General features: G+C 38.5%; 1 protein-coding gene across 3 annotated transcripts in view; it reads left to right on the forward strand.

The window, feature by feature from the left end:
• rnf144aa (ring finger protein 144aa) overlaps positions 1 to 20,678 on the forward strand; it is a 76,119-nt gene that overhangs the window by 44,255 nt on the left and 11,186 nt on the right. For all 3 annotated transcript variants that reach the window (XM_072561245.1, XM_072561227.1, XM_072561236.1), the window contains 5 exons: positions 8,939 to 9,043; positions 9,346 to 9,406; positions 10,926 to 11,133; positions 13,288 to 13,438; positions 20,528 to 20,617. In XM_072561245.1, the coding sequence (XP_072417346.1) occupies positions 8,939 to 9,043; positions 9,346 to 9,406; positions 10,926 to 11,133; positions 13,288 to 13,438; positions 20,528 to 20,617 (615 nt within the window). The remainder of the gene's footprint in view (positions 1 to 8,938; positions 9,044 to 9,345; positions 9,407 to 10,925; positions 11,134 to 13,287; positions 13,439 to 20,527; positions 20,618 to 20,678) is intronic.

Raw genomic sequence — 20,678 nt, forward strand, 5'->3', positions numbered from 1 at the left:
CATTCCACTATTCTGAGCTGTTTATGTTTGTAATAAGTTGGATTACTTAAATTAAGTAATTTGATAAAGTAACACAGGTAGGGTTTTTGCACAATTTCAATTTAGTTTTAAATTTATGGATAAGGGGAAGTAAGGATAAGGCTGAGAGGTGGTATCGCTAATCTATTAATCTAGAAACCCAAATGATCTTTGCAGAATCTGGGTTTGATTCCCAAAATAGCAGATGGTACAATTGGAATTCAATAAAAATCTAGAATTAAGAGTCTCATGATTATCATGAAACCATTGGCAATTGTTGGAAATCTATCTGATTAACTTATGCTGTTTAGGAAGGAACATGACCTGGCCTTTATGTGATTTCAGATCCACAACATTATGTTAGACTCTTAACTACCTTCTGGGCAGTTAGGGTTCGGCAATAAATGCTGTCCTAGCTAATAGCACCTATATCAGTGTTTTTTTAAATGTAGCTTTGAATTAGTTGGAATCGACTTGAGGTTTCATTAATAGAGCAGAACTTTTCAAAACATTGTCTTAAATAATCTAGAAGAATTCAGGATGAATGTTGTTAGTTCCAGCAATCAAATCAAATGTTACTCGGTCAAGCACAGAATTGTATTTTAATTTAAACCATTTTTCCATATCTTTACTCAACTTAGCACAAATTGAAAAATGTCGCCTTGAGTAATTTTACTTAAGCTTTTTCTGATCCAGTAGGATCAGGAAGCATGTTGTGAAACTTGAAAGGGTTCAGAAAAGATTAACAAAGATGTTGCCAGGGTTGAAGAGTTTGAGCTGAATGGGCTGGGGTTATTATTGTTGGAGCTGAGAGGTGACCTGATAAAAAATTTATAAAATCATGAGGGGTGTGGATAGCTTAAATAGGCAAGGCCTTTTCTCTGGGGTGGGGGAGTCCAAAACTAGAGGGCTTAGGTTTAAGGTGAGAGGAGAAAGTTTTAAAAGTGACCTAAGGGGCAAACCTTACACTCAGAGGGTGATGCTTGTATGGAATGAGCTGCCAGAGGAAGTCGGAGAGGCAGGTACAATTACAACATTTAAAAGACATCTGGATGGGTATATGAACAGGAAGAGTTTAGAGGGATGTAGGCCAATTTCTGGCAAATGGGAATAGATTTAAATAGGACATCTGATCGGCATGGGTGTGTTGAACCAAAGGGTCTGTTTCCATGCTGTATATCTTCCATGCTATGACTTCATGACTCAGTGAAGCAGGACTTTGAGAATGTCTTGCTGGTGCACTATTGCTTTAGTTGAACAGAGTTTAACAATGTGAGATTTCATCTAGTTTTTACGAACTCTTTATCTTTTGACTGGGATGAGTAAGAGCTGTTATATCAATGCTGTTGTTCTTAATCTAACTAGTTCAGCATGAAAAACACTTGATTTCTATTTGTGTTTCTGTGACATTATTGAGTCTGTAAACTCAATGTAAAGGTCTCGCTCTCTCTCTCTCTTTATGTAAATCATCACGGGTTTATGGAATTAGTGTTCAGGAATCACAGGTTGTGGACCCTAGGAATAAAACAGGACATTGATAAGGGTGCAAAGAAAATTAAAATGTAACGAGGAAAGAATTAAGGCAACTGTGTACAACAACAATCTTCAATATAATTTATCATTATAGAATAAAACATAATACTGAATCGTATAATGAGATATAAGGTGAGATGACTAAACATTTGGTCAAAAATATGTATGTTCTATTTGCTCTGGTCACCTTTTAAAGACTTTGTCTGTAACCTCACAGACCTGTCTGTTTCTGCACCCCCTTTAAAATTATGTGATTTATGAACAGATATTTTCAGTTAAAATGTTTGGAATGTCCTCTGCTAAATTGCCAGACTATGTAGAACCCAGTTTTCTCAAAATGGCCTAAGCTTTGTGCATAAAAACAAAAGGTGAGCCCAGAATATTGTTTCAAGACAAGACAGACCAAGATAAATGTAAACTGATGAAAAGTGAATGTAAAACTATCATTACAAGACAAAAGTTTCATTCCAAATTCCAAGGCATAACATATTTTTGAAGTACAATTGGTGACTGAGGAATGAGGTTTAGTGAGTCAATGTTTTATTGTCCTTCACCTTTTGCTTGCTTCTTCATCACAGTTTTTACTCAGGAATTGAGGTATTGCATGGTCTGTTAGGTATCTGTGGACATTCCAATGAGTTTCTCTGAAATGTGAACAGTGTTTATGTTCTGTATTGCTGGGTAAATGGCAAAAGCTATTGCAGCCAGACTGGAATATCGGAATAGTATGCATGAAGTCAAGTGGGATAGAGGTCAAATATTTCAACTACCTTGATAGCATACTCACATCTGAATCAGTAGGATGTGGGTTTGAATCTCATGCCAGGAAATGAGTGCAACAATCTCAGCTTACACTCCAATGATCTCCAATTTAGTGCAGTCATAGTGACTTTATCTCTGAGCGAGGAGGCCCAGGTTCAAGTTTCATCTGCTCCAGTGGTGTGGAGCAGGTTGATTAGAAAATATTCACACCCAGTGCAGCACAAAGGGAGGGCTGTACTCTGAGCTGCTGTCTTTTAGGTGCAATATCAAACAACAGCCCCAAATGGCATTTCAAGAGGACATAAAATCCCATGGTATTATTTTGAAGAGCAATGTAAGATTATCCCAGTGTTCTGACCAATATTTATACTTCAGTCAACATTGCAATCAGATTACATGATCACTTTGGCATGGTTATTAATGGAGACTTCAGAGTCACTACACTTCATGAACTTCATTGGCTGTAAAGCAGTTTGGGATGTCAAGTGAACATGAATATAAATACAAGTCTTTCTTTAAATAACTCTATGGACAGAGAAGGAACCAAATATAAGAGACAAAGTCCTTATCATTAATCAATGCCATGAAGAAAAATAATAAGCTATTTCCTGTTCAAACACACTGAATTATTAAACTTTCAACTGAGAAGATAGTTCTGTTTTCTAAAAATTCCTGAAATTGCCTTGGATCAATCATTTTATGTTTGTAGGGCATGCTTAAAATTCTTGCTCACTCCTGATTGGGCAAGTAAGAATAGATTGAACATGATATATAAAGTAAGGACGACATGACTAAATGACGACAACTGCTATGTAGAGAAAGAAGAATTGAGTGGAATCAATGGTTCAAGAGTATGGAGTGTACATTGAACATGTATTTGTAGTATTCCACCTTCACCAATGATTCTATTTTATGGTCCTTCTCATCTATGCTTAAAGATATTTATTGGATCAAAGTTTAACGTTAGATGCATTATGTCCTTTAAGCCAAATTGATGCTCCCAGATTAACTGTAGCAGCAACAAAACTAAAATCTACAAACTGAAGTCTGATTGGATCTGTAATATTATAGCACTTAGAGCAACAAAATTCCCAGACTCCAGCAATAGGAGTCTCGATTGCTAGTATTGTATAAGTCAGTAGATGACATTAGCAGCCTTCTGAATTCGAGTTGTAGCCTGGTGATGTCAACATAGGATATCACAGATAGAAAAATCAAAAGCATGTTAGTTGATGGAATTTGCCATTATCTGCCATTCTGTCCTAGTTGTGGGTAGGCTGATATTTCAACCTGTCCACATCAGATAATAACATGTGCTCAATGGTGCTATCCTACACAGAACTTCTCCCAACTTCAGCAACAAATGACATAGAGACATTTTGATATTTAGTTTATGACTATTGAGCAGTTATGTGTTACTAAGCTGACCAGACAGCTTTTTTTAATCAACAGAAATTAGCACATAAACCTTCCGCTGGGTATAATTCAGTAATAAGCAGTGTCATTACACTACATCAAATAGCAGATGTTGTAAGGTGCAAGTGTAAATTTGGTACATTTGTCTCCATATGCTCTGGCTCCACAAGCTGGTATAACTGGTGTCTCAATTGTCATTGATTACTGAAGCCTAAAATATATGCTGTAAGGGATTACCATTTTCTGAGTCACAATAGTTGACCAAGCTTTCATTTTTTCTGGAATTCTCTGAAGGTGAATTGCTCAAACAGATTTTATATAAGTAATTTATACGAATCTGTTGTATTTGGTAGCTACAGTACAGCTTTTGTTTCCCTTCAGAGTTTCGTGCTGTCTTTAAAAAAAAATGACGTGTTGGAATCCAGTTCCACTGGTGCTGACAGTACCTTACCAAAAGCAACTGTCCTTAGAAGTGTCAGTGTTAGAATGCTGATTAGGCTTTGGAGTCATCACAGCTGGATCCAACAAATTGTCCTTTATGCAGAAAAGTCTGGATAATGATTAAAAATGGAATCACTGGTGGTTTGTCTGTCCTAGCTCAGATGGTAAGGTACTGTTAAAATCCCATTCTTAACAAGGTGAAGCCAGCTAATGTCTGCATGGCTCCACGGTTGAAAGTGTAAAGAGCTACATTTTTGTTGGTAAAGACCATGGGTGCTAACATAAGTGAGTGCGAAAATTAAGGATGAAGTATTGGTGAGATAAGAATGCACCTTCCTTGCAATAGTTAATCCCAGAATGTGAGTGGGCATGTGGTCCAGCCAGATTAATCTTTCATCAGCCAAAATCTTTAAAGATTATCAGACTGTACAATTCTCAAACTCAGATCTGTAATTCCTTTAGAAGCTCTTTAACTAGCTTCTTGCCATATGTAACAGCTGAACCCGCTCACTCTTATTGATCAGGAACCATGCCCCCTATTCACCCCCTCAAAAAAAACATAATGTGTATAATTCCCTGTAAATGGACTAAATATTCATTTGTGGGCCATTTCCCATTTTATGTCCTTATTTAAATCAGAAGACTCCTTTTCGGGAGTTTGGCTATTAAACTTTCATTCTTTCTTTGTTACTCCAGAGTTTGTCAATTTTCTCCCGCTTATGGGATGTATTACATTATGCTAGTTGCAATCCTGGTATATTGTCCAAGAGGTCCTCTTCATGTAAGAGCAGATAAATGACTGGATTATGTGTGACTTCTGGCTGACTATCAATTTCTCCAAGTTGCTCAGACCAATTCTTTCACATCTCTCTCTCATTGACTGAGGAATAATACACAAATACAAAAGCAAAAGTTCTGATCTAAGTTCGTAGAATTGATTTAAACTCCCCATTTTCATTCAGTTTAAAGCTGAGTACTAATTAGGAATCTTATACCATCATCCAAGAAGGTGTAATATTCAGTTATTTGTTCACTGTTTTAAATACAGTATAAGGAAACCTTTTTCAAAAAAAAAGCTAAACTTTCTACCACAAAAACAGATGGCACTTTCTATCTTCCCAGTTATTTCTTGGAGATTAGGCACTCATTGTCCTAGTCTGGCAATTAGGGTCATGGAGCCTCTTGTGTGTAGAAGCCTGTGGAACTAGGCAGATTGGATTCTTCTGAGAGTCTATCCATAATTTTGCAGTTTGTCTGTGGTTCTTAACTTTGGTTTCCATTATCTTCCTATTGAATCCACATTTGGGGAAATTACATCCATCACCTTCCATAGGCTTGATCAATTTTCAAACAATAACTATCTCCACTAGCTGTAGATCTCAGAAATATGATGATTCTCAGATTAGCTGCATGGATTTCTTGTGCCATTGGTTTTAAGCTTCTTGTCTTCTGGGTTTGCCATTTCTATAAATAATGATTCTTTTGAAAGAGAACCAACCAGTGTGAAATTTAGATTGGCTTTACACAGTAAGCTGTCCTAAATCCAAAGATGTGCAGGTTAGATGGATTGGCCATGCTAAGTTGCCCCATAGTGTTCAGGGATGTGTAGGTTAGGTGCATTAGTCAGCGTAAATGTAGGGGAATGGGTTTGGGTGGGATACTCTTCGGGGTCGGCGTGGACTTGTTGGACCGAAGGGCCTGTTTCCATACTGTAGGGATCTATCTATCTATCTACCTGTACTTGCCTCCTTTTGATAGTGTATGAGAATTGTTTTCTCTGTAATTTGAATATCTGTACTTTCCACTGCGAACACTATTTTAAATATTAGCTACTGTACTGCTCAACAATATTGGACCAGAAATTCGTCCCTTAATTTGCTTATCAAGTCTTCCCAAATCCTCATTACCTGTTGCAAAACGTTTAACATTGCAGATACTTCCTAGTTCTCTTGGACTAATTCAGGACAGGAATTAATAATGATGTGATACATGAAGTAAACCCTTCCATCTCTTTACCTTTTGGAAGTCAGAAGCCGACTGCTGCATATGAAGTATCCTTCTGTTATTTTTTTAAAAGATTTTATTTACAGGAGTACTGGAATACAGTGAAAAGGGAATAATTTCACCACACATGGCACCATCTTAGGTCACCAAGTGCCTAGGTACAAAAAAAGCTTATGTACAATGTAGTAACAGAAACAAGAGTTAATAAGTTAAGCATTACTTCATAGAATAGTAGAAAAATAAAGAAATAGATTATAGTTTATGTTGACATATTTTGTAGTTTAAACTGGGAAAATAAAGGGATAAATTAAAAGTTCACCAGTCTCTGATGAGTCCTCCGCTTGTCTTGCTCTCCGAGAGACTTCAGCTGTCTGTTCTGGGAGCCATCACCATAGATACCGTCACTGCTGCTGGAACTGCCACCTCTCCGATCTCCCCTGCTGTCTCTGGAGCATACCCAGGCAGTACCCACTCGCACACCAAGCCGAGACACCACCATGAGCCACTGAGAGACGCGCTGACATACCGCCAAGACACCAAGCTGAGACCCTCAAGGAGACCAGGCCATGACACGCCACCAGATCCATGGGACGAATGAAAGAGAAGGAAACAGAAAAAGCAGAGGAGCTCTGGTTGGAGCATCTTCAGGTGTTGGTGGGAAGCCATTCCATATACATCAAAATGGTCATTTAGTTAAAGTAGCCATTTGTTATCTTGAAATTAGAACAGTGAATTATCATTCTTCTAGGATGGTTTGTGATAAAGCAGAAAACCTGACTTTTAGAATAAAAATCAAAAATTCTGGTAATAGTCTCATCCATGGAGCGAGAAACCAAGTTAGTGTTTCAAGCAGACGGTCTTTCATTGGATCTGAGAAAAGTTAAAGATGTGACAGGTTTTAAGGGAGTACAGAGGCAAGGAAAGAGATGGAGATGACCAGAAGCTCAGGGTCATGAATGGAGGTGTTATGCAAAATTGTCATCGGTCCATTTGGTCCCCTCAATGCAGTGGAAGCTGGATAGTATGTTGCTCTGAGTACACTGAATAAAAGAAGATATAAAAGAATCACTGTTTCACCTGAAGGGAGGAGAAGTTTCTCTCTCTATATCTGATTAAAATATCCTGGATTTATCCTCTGCTCCTTAATTCGTAGGATGCTGAGACCATTGCTTGTATCGTAGGGCTCTGTGTTTGAGAACAAGTTAATTTCTCATAAACAAGAGATCAAACCTTGTTTGACTTGAATTGGTTTGGCTCAGTTTCATATCTCTTGAGTTGTTCAGGAGTGAAATATTTCTAATCAAATGTATTTGTCAATGGTGTATCTTTTCGCCCAGTTGTTACCTTCAACTGGACATGTGGCAGGGCTGTGCCATACATTGAAGTTTGGTATAGTTGCTTAGTGTTGAGCCAAATTCCAAAGTTTTCACTCATATTATTGCTAACAAACGTGGTTGTGCCTTTGTTTTTGTTTAGGTTAACTTCTGACTTGCAGAATTAGGGAAACTACTTGTGAATTATTTTTGAAGGGAGGTGTGATCAGTTAGGGATTCGGCTTCCACAGTTTTAGCACCATTGCCTCCTGACTCCAGTCCTAATCTTCAGCTTCGAGTCCAATACCCAAGGTGGTATTTCAGCACCATACTGACATGATCTCCAAAAATGCAGTGTTCTATCTTTCAGATGTGACATTAAAGTATCTGTCCTTCAGGGTGGATTTGAATGATCCCAGGATATGATTTCAAGGAGCAGGGGAGTTCTCCCTGGTGCCCTGAACAATTTTTATTCCTCAATCTTCATCGGCTAAAACAAATTGTCTAGCCATTTGGTCCTTTATTAATAGCAACTTCATGCTATGAACAAATTAGTTGCCATACTTCCTACAGAAAATATTAAAAATCACAAAACACCAGGTTATAGTTCAACGGGTTTAATTGGAAGCACTAGCTTTCGGAGCGACGCTCCTTCATCAGATGGTTGAAGGAGCGGCGCTCCGAAAGCTAGTGCTTTCAATTAAACCCGTTGAACTATAACCTGGGTAAAAACAATGACTGCAGATGCTGGAAACCAGAGTCTAGATTAAAGTGGACCTGGAAAAGCACAGCAGTTCAGGCAGCATCCGAGGAGCAGTAAAATCGACATTTCGGGCAAAAGCCCATCATCAGAAATACAGGCAGAGAGCCTGAAGGGTGGAGAGACCTGGTGTTGTGTGATTTTTAACTTTGTCCACCCCAGTCCAAAACCAGCATCTCCAAATCATGACTACAGAAAATATGGTCAGTCCCTCAGCAGTGAACAGATTGGCTGTGGAGTGTTTTGTGGAAAACACAAGACTTCGGAGTCATTTTAAATCCAGCCCAGGCTGTCAGAATAAAGTTCTCCTAATTTTGTTGATGGAAGAATCTTTGGGCAGTTTTTAATCCAGCAGCAAGAGTGCTCGAGTTTAGCAGAGCACAGTTGATAATTGCCAATCTCGCTTGAAAAACTTGCATAATAGGTCTTGCGTCACTTAAACAAATGTTGCCTTGGTACTCTCAGTTTTGGACTGATAGTCTCTCATAGTAAACCTTGACCTGACAATGGGCACAAGGTGTTTTTACTTAAAATAATGAGAAATTTTCCTTCTTTTAAAACTTGGGATTCAGAGTGGGAGGAGGTGGACGTAGGCAGGGCAGTGGCAGAGAGAGAGAGAGAGTCGTATTTGGGAAGATGTATAAATCCTGGGGCAGAAGAGTTTTGTTACTTTGCTCTGGTTTGCCAACAGTGTCTGAAACAATACGTGGAACTTTTAATTAAAGAGGGCCTGGAATCCTCAATAAGCTGCCCCGATGCCGCTTGCCCAAAGAGAGGTCATCTACAGGAAAATGAGGTAAAAACTGTATCTTTGTAGTGATTAATTGACAACATAACTGCAATTACTGTCTCGTTTACTCTCTGCATGTGTTTGTACACTCAGCATTTGTAGCTTTGACTTCCAACTTTTTGTATCACAAGAATCCAGTGAGCTTTAACATTTTAAATGTACTTGATGTAAACATGACCTGGAAGTAAAATTAGAACGAAAGATATTTTGAATCATACGCTCATTTGTGCATTATTTCATTGATGATGAGGCTTGAAATATGATCATTTTTGCACTTACCGGTATTTCACTCTTCATCTTTCCATCAGATTGAATGTGTTGTTGCAGCAGAACTTATGCAGAGGTATAAAAGATTGCAGTTTGAAAAAGGCAAGTGAATTATATTATGCAAACAGACATAGGCCATTCGGCCCTTTTGAGTGTGCTACACCGTTCAATAAGATCTTTGCTGATCTGGTGCTGTTTTGACTTCAATCTCATCTATCCTCCCCCACTAACCTTTGATTCTCTTGCTTGACTCAAATATATTTACTTTCACTTTAACAATATTTAATGACTCCATATGCACTACCTTCTCAAACAGTGTTCGAAAATTACGTGATCTTCTGAGAGAAAAATTCCCTGACCGAAAAGGGCAATTCTCAATTTTTGCACAGTGGCTCCTGGTTTTTGAGTCATAGTTTTACAGCACAGAATGAGGCTTTTCGGCAGATTCTGTCCATGCTGGTCATCAAGCATCTATCTGTTCTAATCCTATTTTCCAGCAATTGGCCCATATCCTTGTATGCTATATCGTATCAAGTGTTCATCTCAAAATTTCTTAAACGTTGTGAGAGTTTCCACCTCAGCCACCCTTTTAGACAGTGAGTCCTAGATACTGACCACCACCGTCTGGGGGGAAGGTAATTTCCCCAAATCCCCTCTGAACCTCCTGCTCCTTACCTTAAAACTGTGCCCCTAGTTATTTACCCCTCGATAATGAGGAAAGATTGATCCCCGTCTACCCTATCTACACCCCTTTGAATGCTTCAAATCAGGTCTCCCCCACCACTCCTGCCCCTGCTGCAACCTCAGCCTTCTCTGCTGTAAAGGAAGCAGCCCCATCCTATCTAGTCTCTCCTCACAGATGAATCACTCCAACCACGCCAAAATCCTGGTGAATCACCCCTGTACCTTTTTTAGTGTAAGAACATCCTTGTAATAATTTTGTCATAATAAAGGATAGCATTCCATTAGTCGTAATTACTTCCAACTGCATCTTAATCTCTTGTGACTCAGTGTACATAAATCTTTGTGCATCTTGGAATCTGCAGTCATCTTCAACTTAAGTAATACTCTGCTTTCTAATGTTTTCTAGCAAAGAGAGCTTCACATTGTCCTGCATTATGCTGCTCCATCGACCAGATTCTTGCCCACTCCCTTCACCATCTATCTGCATTTACATCCTCATCCTTTTCACTGCATATTTTATTCTTTATCTTTTGTAATATTTATTCCCTACATCTGGGGCTTGGATATAAATTGTAAAAAGTTGAAACCCCAGTGTAGACTCGTGCAGAAAACCACTTGTCACATTCTGCCAATTTGAAAAAGACCCATTTATGTTAATGCTGTTTTCTACCAGCCAGTCAACCTTCTGTCTGTACAAATATGTTACGCCAACAGTGTGTGATCTTATTTTTGTTTTGCAATAATCTTTCATGTGGCACTTAGTAAGTACAGTTGTTTTCTTTGTTTGGATTAAAATGATATTGATTCATCTTAATACAAGACTGCAGAATAGTTTGTAGGTGGGTGCATCAGCTTATTAGAAGCTATCTGTCGTAGGGCACATATTACGGTTTCTACCTCCTTTATAAAATTGGTTAGAAAGCTATTTGTTTTTCAGAAGTGCTTTTGGATCCATGCCGAACCTGGTGCCCATCCGCCACTTGCCAGTCTGTCTGCCAACTAACGGAGGAACTACAGAAGCCCCAGTTGGTACAGTGTGCAGCCTGTAACTTGGAGTTTTGCTCCCTTTGCAAAGCGAACTGGCATCCAGGGCAGGCTTGCCAAGAAAACCTGCCTGTTACCTCATTTCTTCCTGGTGAATCAAGGTACTTTTTTTGCTTATTAGCAGCAGGTCCTACCTTTGCTGTTACATAACAGGGGAGTGATGTCACACTCCTGTTTATTAAAGATGTTCCTCAGAACTGCAATGGATTATTCCTGGTACCACTCTGAACTTTATAAGAGTAACTGGAAATAAGGCTGCCATTAATTGATGGTCTTCCAAGCAGGCATATATTTGCTAAGTGCAGTGGAACTGTTAGTCAATATCGGGATTAAAAACAGAAAATGCTAAAACATTAAATGTTGTTGGAGAGGGGGAGAGAGATCAAGTTAATGTTTCTGGTCAGTGATCCCCCATTAGAGATGTATTAAGTCTTGAACAAAGGAACAACAGCCTGAATACCTTTTTCTGGAGTGAAACAATACTTTGTGTGACTGAATGTTAAATGTTCCCACAAGTTCAAACTCTTAATATTAAAACAGGAGCACTAGCACTAGAATAAGGGTTCCACTGCACGAGTAAAGAATGAAGACTTGTATGTGTCCAGTACTGTAATACAGTTTCTGCATGACTCAAATGCTATACAGCCAATAAATTACATCCATAAGCATCCCACAAACAGCAGATGGACGAGTAGTCCAGAGATCTCGGTTAACCTTCTGAAGACATGAGTTCTAATCCTACCATTGAAGGTGGGGAAGTTTAAATTTAGAACCTGGAATTATAAGCTAGTCTAACAGCAAATCTATAACCATTTCAATTGTCCTAAATACTCATCTGACTTACTAATGTCCTTCAGGAAAGGAAATCAATCCTTACCGAGTCTAGCCTACATGTAATTCCAGAACAGCGGCAATGTGATTGACTCTTAATTTGCTCTCTAGGCCATTGCAAAGGACAGTCAGCTCAAGGTTAGCCAGAGATGGGCAACACTTGCCAACCTTGCCAATAACAAGCTAATTTGTCACATACAATTTTTTAAAACTGAATAAATGCCCAGATAAACTATTAAACAAAAACAGAAATTGCCAGAAAATCACAGCATATATGGGAAGAAAGCAGAATTAATGTTTTGGGGTCTGGTGACTCCATGAGAACTGTTAGCAGCCAGAACAAAGTGTGGTGTTTATGCTGAGAGAGATGTGAGAGGACAGGTGGAGATAGAGCCCAGAGATATATGAAAGGGATAGGTAAATCAGGAGATTTTGGATAACAGGCCAGGACAGAAGAAAAGCTGACTAATTAGAGTTAAATATAGGAGAATGTGTGAGAATGGGTAACTGTGCTAAAAGCAACCCATGTCATTCGAAGACTGGATGGGAGATGGGTAAAAACCATGGAAGAGTGGAATCAGACTCTGAAGTCATTAATCTCTGTGTGGAGTTCTAAACCGTTAGTGATGGTGTTGGTTAAGGAAGAAGTGATGTTGGCCAGGACATTTGAGAACACCTCAGTCAGTGTCGTGAGATCTCTTTCCATCTACTTGAGCAAGTAGATGGTTCAAAGTCATGTGAAAAATGGTGATAAGAATTTTAACTCCTCGCCAGGAAAAAATGAAGCAAACAGATGTTCCAATTTTAAAATCTCTTATTTGTCAAACAAATGAGGCACCTGCTCTAGTCAGAATAATGAGAGATATGTGTCAATAGTTTGAACACTTAGATTAGTTGGGTTTTACTTCCCCAAGATATTTGAGATGCCTTCGAAATTAAACATACAATTTAATAGGTTTTTTGCTGGATGGCTATTGGAATGCAGATGGCAAATGAAGAGGCGGCTTGGTAGCTCAGTAGTTAGCACTGCTGCCTCACAGTGCTAGGGACCCTGGTTCATTTCCCGCCTTGGGCAACTGTCTGCGTGGGTTTCCTCCAGCTGCTGCAGTTTCCTTCCACAGTCCAAAGATGTGCAGGTTAGGTGAATTGGCCATGTTAAATTGCCCATAGTGTTACGTGGATTAGTCAGAGGGAAATTTGGGGAATGGGTCTGAATGAATTGCTCTTCGGAGGGTCGGTGTGGACTTGTTGGGCCGAAGCGCCTGTTTCCACACTGTAGGGAATCTAATCTAATCTAATCATTACTTCAGGAGAAACCTGTTCTGGCTTTTGAGTAATTGTGTGTCTGGTATGTTCCTTTGCACTGTTGCTCAAGATATTGGTACCAGACTTTTCTCAAAATGGTTGTTTTGTTCCCCACCCAGCTCATTCTTTGAAAATGACGAGGAGGACGATGTTCCAATCAAACGTTGCCCAAAGTGCAAAGTCTACATTGAAAGAGATGAAGGCTGTGCACAGATGATGTGCAAAAACTGCAAGCACGCCTTTTGCTGGTACTGTCTGGAATCACTTGATGTAAGTGAAATGAAGAAACTCACTTCACCTCATAAAATAAAAACAAGGAGTTGGATGATTGTTCACGTTGAAGCATTTCAGATCATATTTACACCTAAGGTGGTTCTAGAAGGAGATCATCCCAATTTAAAATACATTCGTATGATTGAACAGCACTAGTTTTAAATGCAATTATGGCATAGTAAACAATGTAATTAGCAAAAGAGTCACTACTAAAGCAACCCCGTCAACAATGATATATATTAATGTAGCATCCTTCTCTAGGAAAACATCCCAGTGACCCTTGAGTCACTCCACTAATTACAGCCAGCCAACTTGAAACTATGACATTTAGCTTCACTGCCTGGCTTATATCTATTACCAATCCTCCAATCATGTTAATAATGACAAGCAACCCATTAGACCCTTAACTTGCATATTGGCCTCATATAAGGTGTACTATCAAATGTCCTTTGGAAATCCATGTCTGCTACATCTTCTGGCTCCTGTTTATCGACCCAATTAGCTAAAGCCTCAAAGAACTAGAATAAATGCAGCAAACATGATCTCCTTTTGTAAAACCATATTGATTTTGTCTGATTATGCAATGATTTCTAAATGCATTGTTGAAACGTCATTAATAATGATTCCAGCATTTTCTTTGACTGATGTCAGGATAATTGGTCTATTGTTCCATTTCTTTTCCTCTCCCTCTCCAAAGTAGAAACGTTTCTTTTGCTAGCTTCCAATCTGCTTGGATAGTTTTAAAATCTAAGGAGTTTTGGGAACTCATGAATCCACCATTTCTGTAGCTATCTCTTCTAGGATCCTAGGATGTGATCAGTTATATCCTCAGGATTTTTCCTTTTTTAGTTCCCTAATTTCCTCCAATATTTTATCACTGTTGATACTAATTACATGAAGTTCCTCACTACTATTAACCCTTTGGTCACACTCCATTTCTGGTACATTTTCAAGTGTGAAGAAGACTGAAGGCTGTCAGGAGGAAACCAAGATGATGTGTTCACTCATAAGCAGAATGGTGGTCCAGTGGTTGGCACTGCTGCCTCACAGCGCCAGGGACCCGGGTTCGGTTCCCACCTCAGGCGACTTTCTGTGTGGCGTTTGCACATTCTCCCTATGTCTGTGTAGGTTTCCTCGTGGTTGCTCTGGTTTCCTCCCACAGTCCAAAGATGTGCAGGTTAGGTGAATTGGCCATGTTAAATTGCCTATAGTGTTAGGTGCACTAGTCAGAGGTAGATGTAGGGTAGGGAAATGGGTCTGGGTGGGTTATTCTTTAGAGGGTCTGTGTGGACTTGTTGGGCCAAAACCTGGTTCCATATTGTAGGGAATCTAATCTAATTTATTCTGGGTGAAGTTACTTGGACTTCATCTTTTGAGCTTGACTTCACCATCATTTGAGGATGGGAATATTTGTCAAGTCTCGTTCTCCAATGAGTTGTTTAATTGTCCATTCATGATTGGATGTCACAGAACTGCAGAGATGAAATCTGGTACATCTGTGAGATCACATAGCTCTATTCCATGCTGCTGAAGGTGTGAGTAGTCCTGTATGGTAGCTTCACCAGATTCAACCTTTATTTTTTGGTACACCTGGTGTTACTGTCCTTTCTAGCTATTGTAGAAGATCTTACCTTTAGCTTTATGTCGCTTCTCTCATTTTGTTTTTCTTCCCTTTTTATCAATATTTTGGTCAGTTTGCAGATTTCTAAATTTTTCACAATTCCCATTTCACTGATCAGCTAGTTGGCTGCATATTTATAATAATGTTGCATAGTTAGTGAAATCAGCGCTGAGCTGGAAAATCCTGTTATTGTTAAAAAGCAGGATGCGATGCTTTATTTATGATGACAGAATTAGATTTGGGAAAATTGATTACAAGTTGACTTTTTAATGAGTCCAGAGATCATAAATAGTACTGTTTCATTTGCAACTATAACTTTTCCAAATTATGCATTTCAAATTGATGTCAGTTTGAGTTTGAACCACCTACAGAGGCGTCTGTACAAACGTTTTGGAGCTGTCAGAAGATCCACATCTTCCTGCTCCCCAGTCAGCTGAAATCATAGTCTTTTTTTTCTTTTTTTAAAATTCGCTTTATTACTTCCAATAAAGAAAGACATTGCTATGTCTTTTTATGGTTTTCTGAAAAATAATTCTAAAATAAATGCAATCTAAACAATTGTACTTGAACATCTTCTCCTTACAGCCATGGAGCTCACCCAACATGTGATCTTATTCATTCTACGCAGTACTTCCTCTGTTTAGGTATCTGTAAATTGAAGCTGTCATTGGCACTTGTAGGTAGCTGGTAAGAAATACATTGACCTCCTGTAATGCAGTAATGTACCATCTTTAGTCAGCGAATTATTTACAATTGGCAAATAAAAACCAACACTCTGGAATCATTCTAGAGACTGTTAGACTGTTGATGAGAAAACTAAATGCTTGCATGCTGAGTGAGCTAAAAAAAAAATCAAAGGACGACTTAATTTTCCAAGCAGCAGCCTATCCATATTTAGTACTGTCCTTTGGTCATTGCAGAGTTTGAAATCGGAAAATGTAAAAAGAAAATTTACACACTTATTAATAAGTTGTGCCAATAGACTTGACTTTATACAGGCCACATGAATATACCAAAATAAATATGCAATGTCATGTACTTCAACGCACTCTGTTAACACAAATGTTTTACTCACAGTTCAAAATTCACTGCATCACAATGGAGTGGAATCTTGCCCATGATTTCACATGTGCTGCTTTGAATATTGAAAGGTTTAAGTTTAAGATTTGGTCTGCCCAATGCACATTTGCTCCTCTATCTAGTCATTAATTTAAAAGATTCATAGTCATAGTTACACAAATAGTTAATGTGTGGAATGCAAACATTGGTTTGGTCACATCAGAAGAGTCTTGAGCATTCCACATTTTTCACTGGGATTGGAAGTTATCTGTGCTGCTATCTAAAATCCACATGTAGCCATTATAAATAGCTTGCTTTCCAGACAGTGAGGTAATTGTGCATAGAATATTCTAAAGGCAGTTTCTAAATTTGTTTATTAGTTACATGCTGTCATCCACCAAAGGAAGATAATGAAATTATTTCCACCCTGCAGTTATCTTAATGATATTACCAAGGCAGCATATATCACTCGGCAGTGACCTTCTAATTTGTGAAGTACAATTTTTATGAACATTTTAATATGAGCATCTTAGCATTTGTGCTTTGAATATGGAATCAGTGTGCAAGGGGAACAGGCAGGAGATTGGCAATAAGTCAAATTCTCTAATGACCTCCTTCTATACTGTAACAATTCTGTAATTCTTTGTTTGTTCTTGTGTTCTATTCAACTTGTAAGAGAATGGAACATTTATTTTGACGGCATTACTTTTTGTTAAGTGTTTTGCAGAGATTAGCCTGGAGTTGTGGCCAATTACTGGTATTTGAGGTGTGTAATTTGGAAATATATGCTGAAATCATGACAAATTTCAGTTCTCTCACACTACATAAATTAGCAACAAACCCAAAAAAGGACTTAGTATTAACACCACTCTCCCACCAAACAAACGTATTCATATTTGAGGTTATGGATATTTAGAAAGTTATACTGTATCAACTATTCTAATTCCACTTAGGTTGTACATGATAATTATGTAAAAACAGTCAGATCTTCATTAGCCTCTCTGTAGACATTTTAAAAGATGTTGCTTTTCACATAGTTATGACATATCCCACATGTTGTCCTGTGAAGCGCACTAGGATGTTTTGCTAAGCTAAGGGCCTGATATACTGTACAGTTGAATCATATTAGTAGGTGTTACATCATATGACTTTGATAAACTCTGTTCTATTTCATTATCCACTCATTGTATAACACAGTAAATACATTGTAATATTAGTATAAAAGCAAGAAGTACCAACTCAGAGGGTTCAAGTTCTGATCAATGTTTCTTATATACTTTTCAAACAATAGCAAATCATCCATAAGCAACCCTTGTTGGGGTACTTTGCCTGTTGTGCTGTGTTCTTCCAGCATCCTGCTCGTCTCCCTTCGTTTCCAGCATGTGCAGTTTCTTTTTGTTTTGTCTCTGATTGTATTTTAAGAGCTGGCCCTTCTAGTTGATTGGACATTTTTCCAAGTTGTAAGAAATGTCAAGTATTAGAGAAATCTGCCAAATCTTCAAATCTGTTTTGTCTGGAATCTAAAGACCTCCATACATTTCTTTCCCTTCCTCCTTCAGCATTTTCTGCACTTAGAACATAGCAGTGCATTTTGTTTGTCAAGCTTCTATACATATTTTAATCCTTTTTCTCATTGCCATTCCAACATTTGCTACTTTTTTTTTATAGAGGAGCATTTTGGTAAAATTGTAATTTTCACAATAAGTTAGCATAGTAGAAGAAACAAACAAAAGGCTAATTTCATCCATTTTAAATCAATGTCTCTGGGTAAAAGTCTTGATTGAATAACTTACATCTTTTGAGTATTAAAGTAGGTCTTTCAATTAATTTTTGTCATTATTGTCAATCTCATAACTAAATCACTGAACCCAATAGTACAGTGGTACGGTGGTACAGTGGTTAGCACTGCTGCCTCACAGCGCCGGAGATCCGGGTTCAATTCCCGCCTCAGGCGACTGACTGTGTGGAGGTTGCACGTTCTCCCCGTGTCTGCGTGGGTTTCCTCCGGGTGCTCCGGTTTCCTCCCACACTCCAAAGATGTGCAGGTCAGGTGAATTGGCCATGCTAAATTGCCCGTAGTGTTAGGTAAGGGGTAGATGTAGATGTAGGGCGGGGCGGTGTGGACTTGTTGGGCCGAAGGGCCTGTTTCCACACTGTAACTAATCTAAAAAAAAAAGTTTATATTATGCAGCAGTAACCCAAGGCTAAATGTGATGAGGTGGAATGTTTCCCCTTGACTCAAAAATTGATTCAAAACTGATTTGAGTAATGTACAGTCCAAATTTCTCGGAAAAATTCATTTGTATAATCCTAAAAGTAAAATTTTCAATAATCCAGAATAATTTTGCAGCATAGTAAAAAGTATCATGTGATTTTCCTTTCTCTTCATTGAGTAATATTGCTTAAGCAGATGCAAGAATAATGATTTGCTGAAGTTTTATTAATGAGCTTGAAAATGGGTTATTGGCAAAACTAAGTATTTTCATAAGAACCTCCAGTATTCCAGCCAAAAGTAACCTGATTTAAAATTACTGAAAATTATTTTTGAAAGAAAAAAACAGTATAAAACCAGTCACTAGTTTTGTTGGTGTACACTGCTCTTTTTCTTAGTCATTTCTTTTACATATATTAGAAAATTTTAAAACGTGTCATTTTGCATCTGTGCAATATAAGTGCAATTTGAAGAACAAAGCTACTTGGTGGAAATTCAGTTTCACTCTGAGACTCTGATCAGTATTATAAATGCAAGTGGTTTGAAGTTTGACTCTCATACATTTAGAATTCCCTGGCATCTTGCAATGGCTCATTGGAATTTGCTCATAGTTATGCTGATAGCTGCAAGCAGAACTCTATCACAATGTCCACACAGGCCACATCTTCCAGCAAATCGATAGCAGTCTAGAGAGTCAGGCCTAGTTTTGTTCTATTCCTGCTGCCAAAAGGATAGAGTAAGGTTGGGGATGGTGCTGTTATACACCTAGCAAAGAAAATAGGTGTGGGAGTAGACCATTCAGCCCTTCAAGCCTGCAGCTTGATTGTGGCTGATCATGCAATCTCAGTATCCCATTTCCTCTTTCTCTCCATACCCCTTGAACTCTTTAACCAAATAGGCCACGTCCAGCTCTCTCTTGATTATATCTAATGAACTAGCCCCTACAGCATTCTGTGTTAGAGAATTCTACAAGTTCACAACTCTCTGAGTGAAGAAATTCTTCCTCATCTCAGTCTTGAATGGCTTACCCCTTATTCCTAGAGCGCTAATTCTGGACTCTCCCAACATTGGGAGCATTCTTCATGCATCTAGCCTGTCCAGTTGCATCAGGATTTTATATGTTTCTATGATTCTTCTAAATTTCAGTCAGTGTAAATCCACTCCAACCACTCTTTCTTCATATGTCAGTCTTGCCATCCTGGGAAAGTTTAGTGAAATCAAATACATGCCAGGAACTTAACAACAGGGTTTCCTGTTGTTTATCAAATATATTTACCTGCTGAACAGTTAAGGGTAGTCTACATTAATAAATGATGTGGAGGTGCCAGTGTTGGACTGGGGTGGGCAAAGTTAAAAATCACACAACGCCAGGTGATAGTCCAACAGGTTCATTTGGAAGTACAAACTTTCGGAGCACTGCTCCTGACTACAGATAGCTAGTGGGACAGGATCATAGGCCACAGAAGTTACAGTCAAAGATCAAAGCATCATTCAACTGATCAATACAGCCCATCTTTTTTATAACACTTTGATCTTTTATTATAACTTCTGAGACCTATGATTCTGACCCACTAGCTACCTGAAGAAGGAGCAGCGCTCTGAAAGTTTGTACTTCCACATAAACCTGCTGACCTATAACCTGGTGTTGTGAGATTTTTACTTTAATCAAGCCACATTTAGCGGCACTCATACCAGGCTCTGTGGGTTACTGGCTTATCATTGAATAGACTGTGATGTGCTCAAGTGAGATGCTGCATAAAAGAAGCTTTCACAGTGGATCCACTTTGCAGCAAAGAGAGGCTGCCTTTATATTATTGACAATCTACGGCAGGCTCTTGGGGAACCTTTTTCCCATTATTTGTCCCTAGTGAATAGTTGTTATGTTTTAGCAAATTCTCAGTGGCAAATGGAAAAAAACAACAGCCAGTAAATGTCATTATTTAAAAAAGACATTGTGAGGAAATGGTCACTTGGGACTTGTTTTTGTAAATAAAAAACATCTATTGTATTTGCCCACTGAGGTTAAAGTTTCCTTTTCCTTTCTTGGATAGGATAGTGTTTCCTCTTTAAATGTTTGAGGAATTAATTTGTACAATGAAAACCTATCTTTTTGGCGATCCTTTTGAAACGAAGGTTCAGTGCATTTTGACTGGATTACAATGTTAATATCTTGAACTTATTCCTTTTAAAACAGGATGACTTTCTATTAATTCATTACGATAAAGGACCTTGCCGTAACAAACTTGGTCACACTCGTGCCTCTGTCATTTGGCACAGAACCCAGGTCAGTAGAAAAATTCTATTTCCATCACAATGCATGAGATAGATTTCCTTATTATCTAATG

Source organism: Chiloscyllium punctatum, chromosome 3 (genome assembly GCF_047496795.1).
Source record: "Chiloscyllium punctatum isolate Juve2018m chromosome 3, sChiPun1.3, whole genome shotgun sequence".
NCBI lineage: Eukaryota > Metazoa > Chordata > Chondrichthyes > Orectolobiformes > Hemiscylliidae > Chiloscyllium > Chiloscyllium punctatum.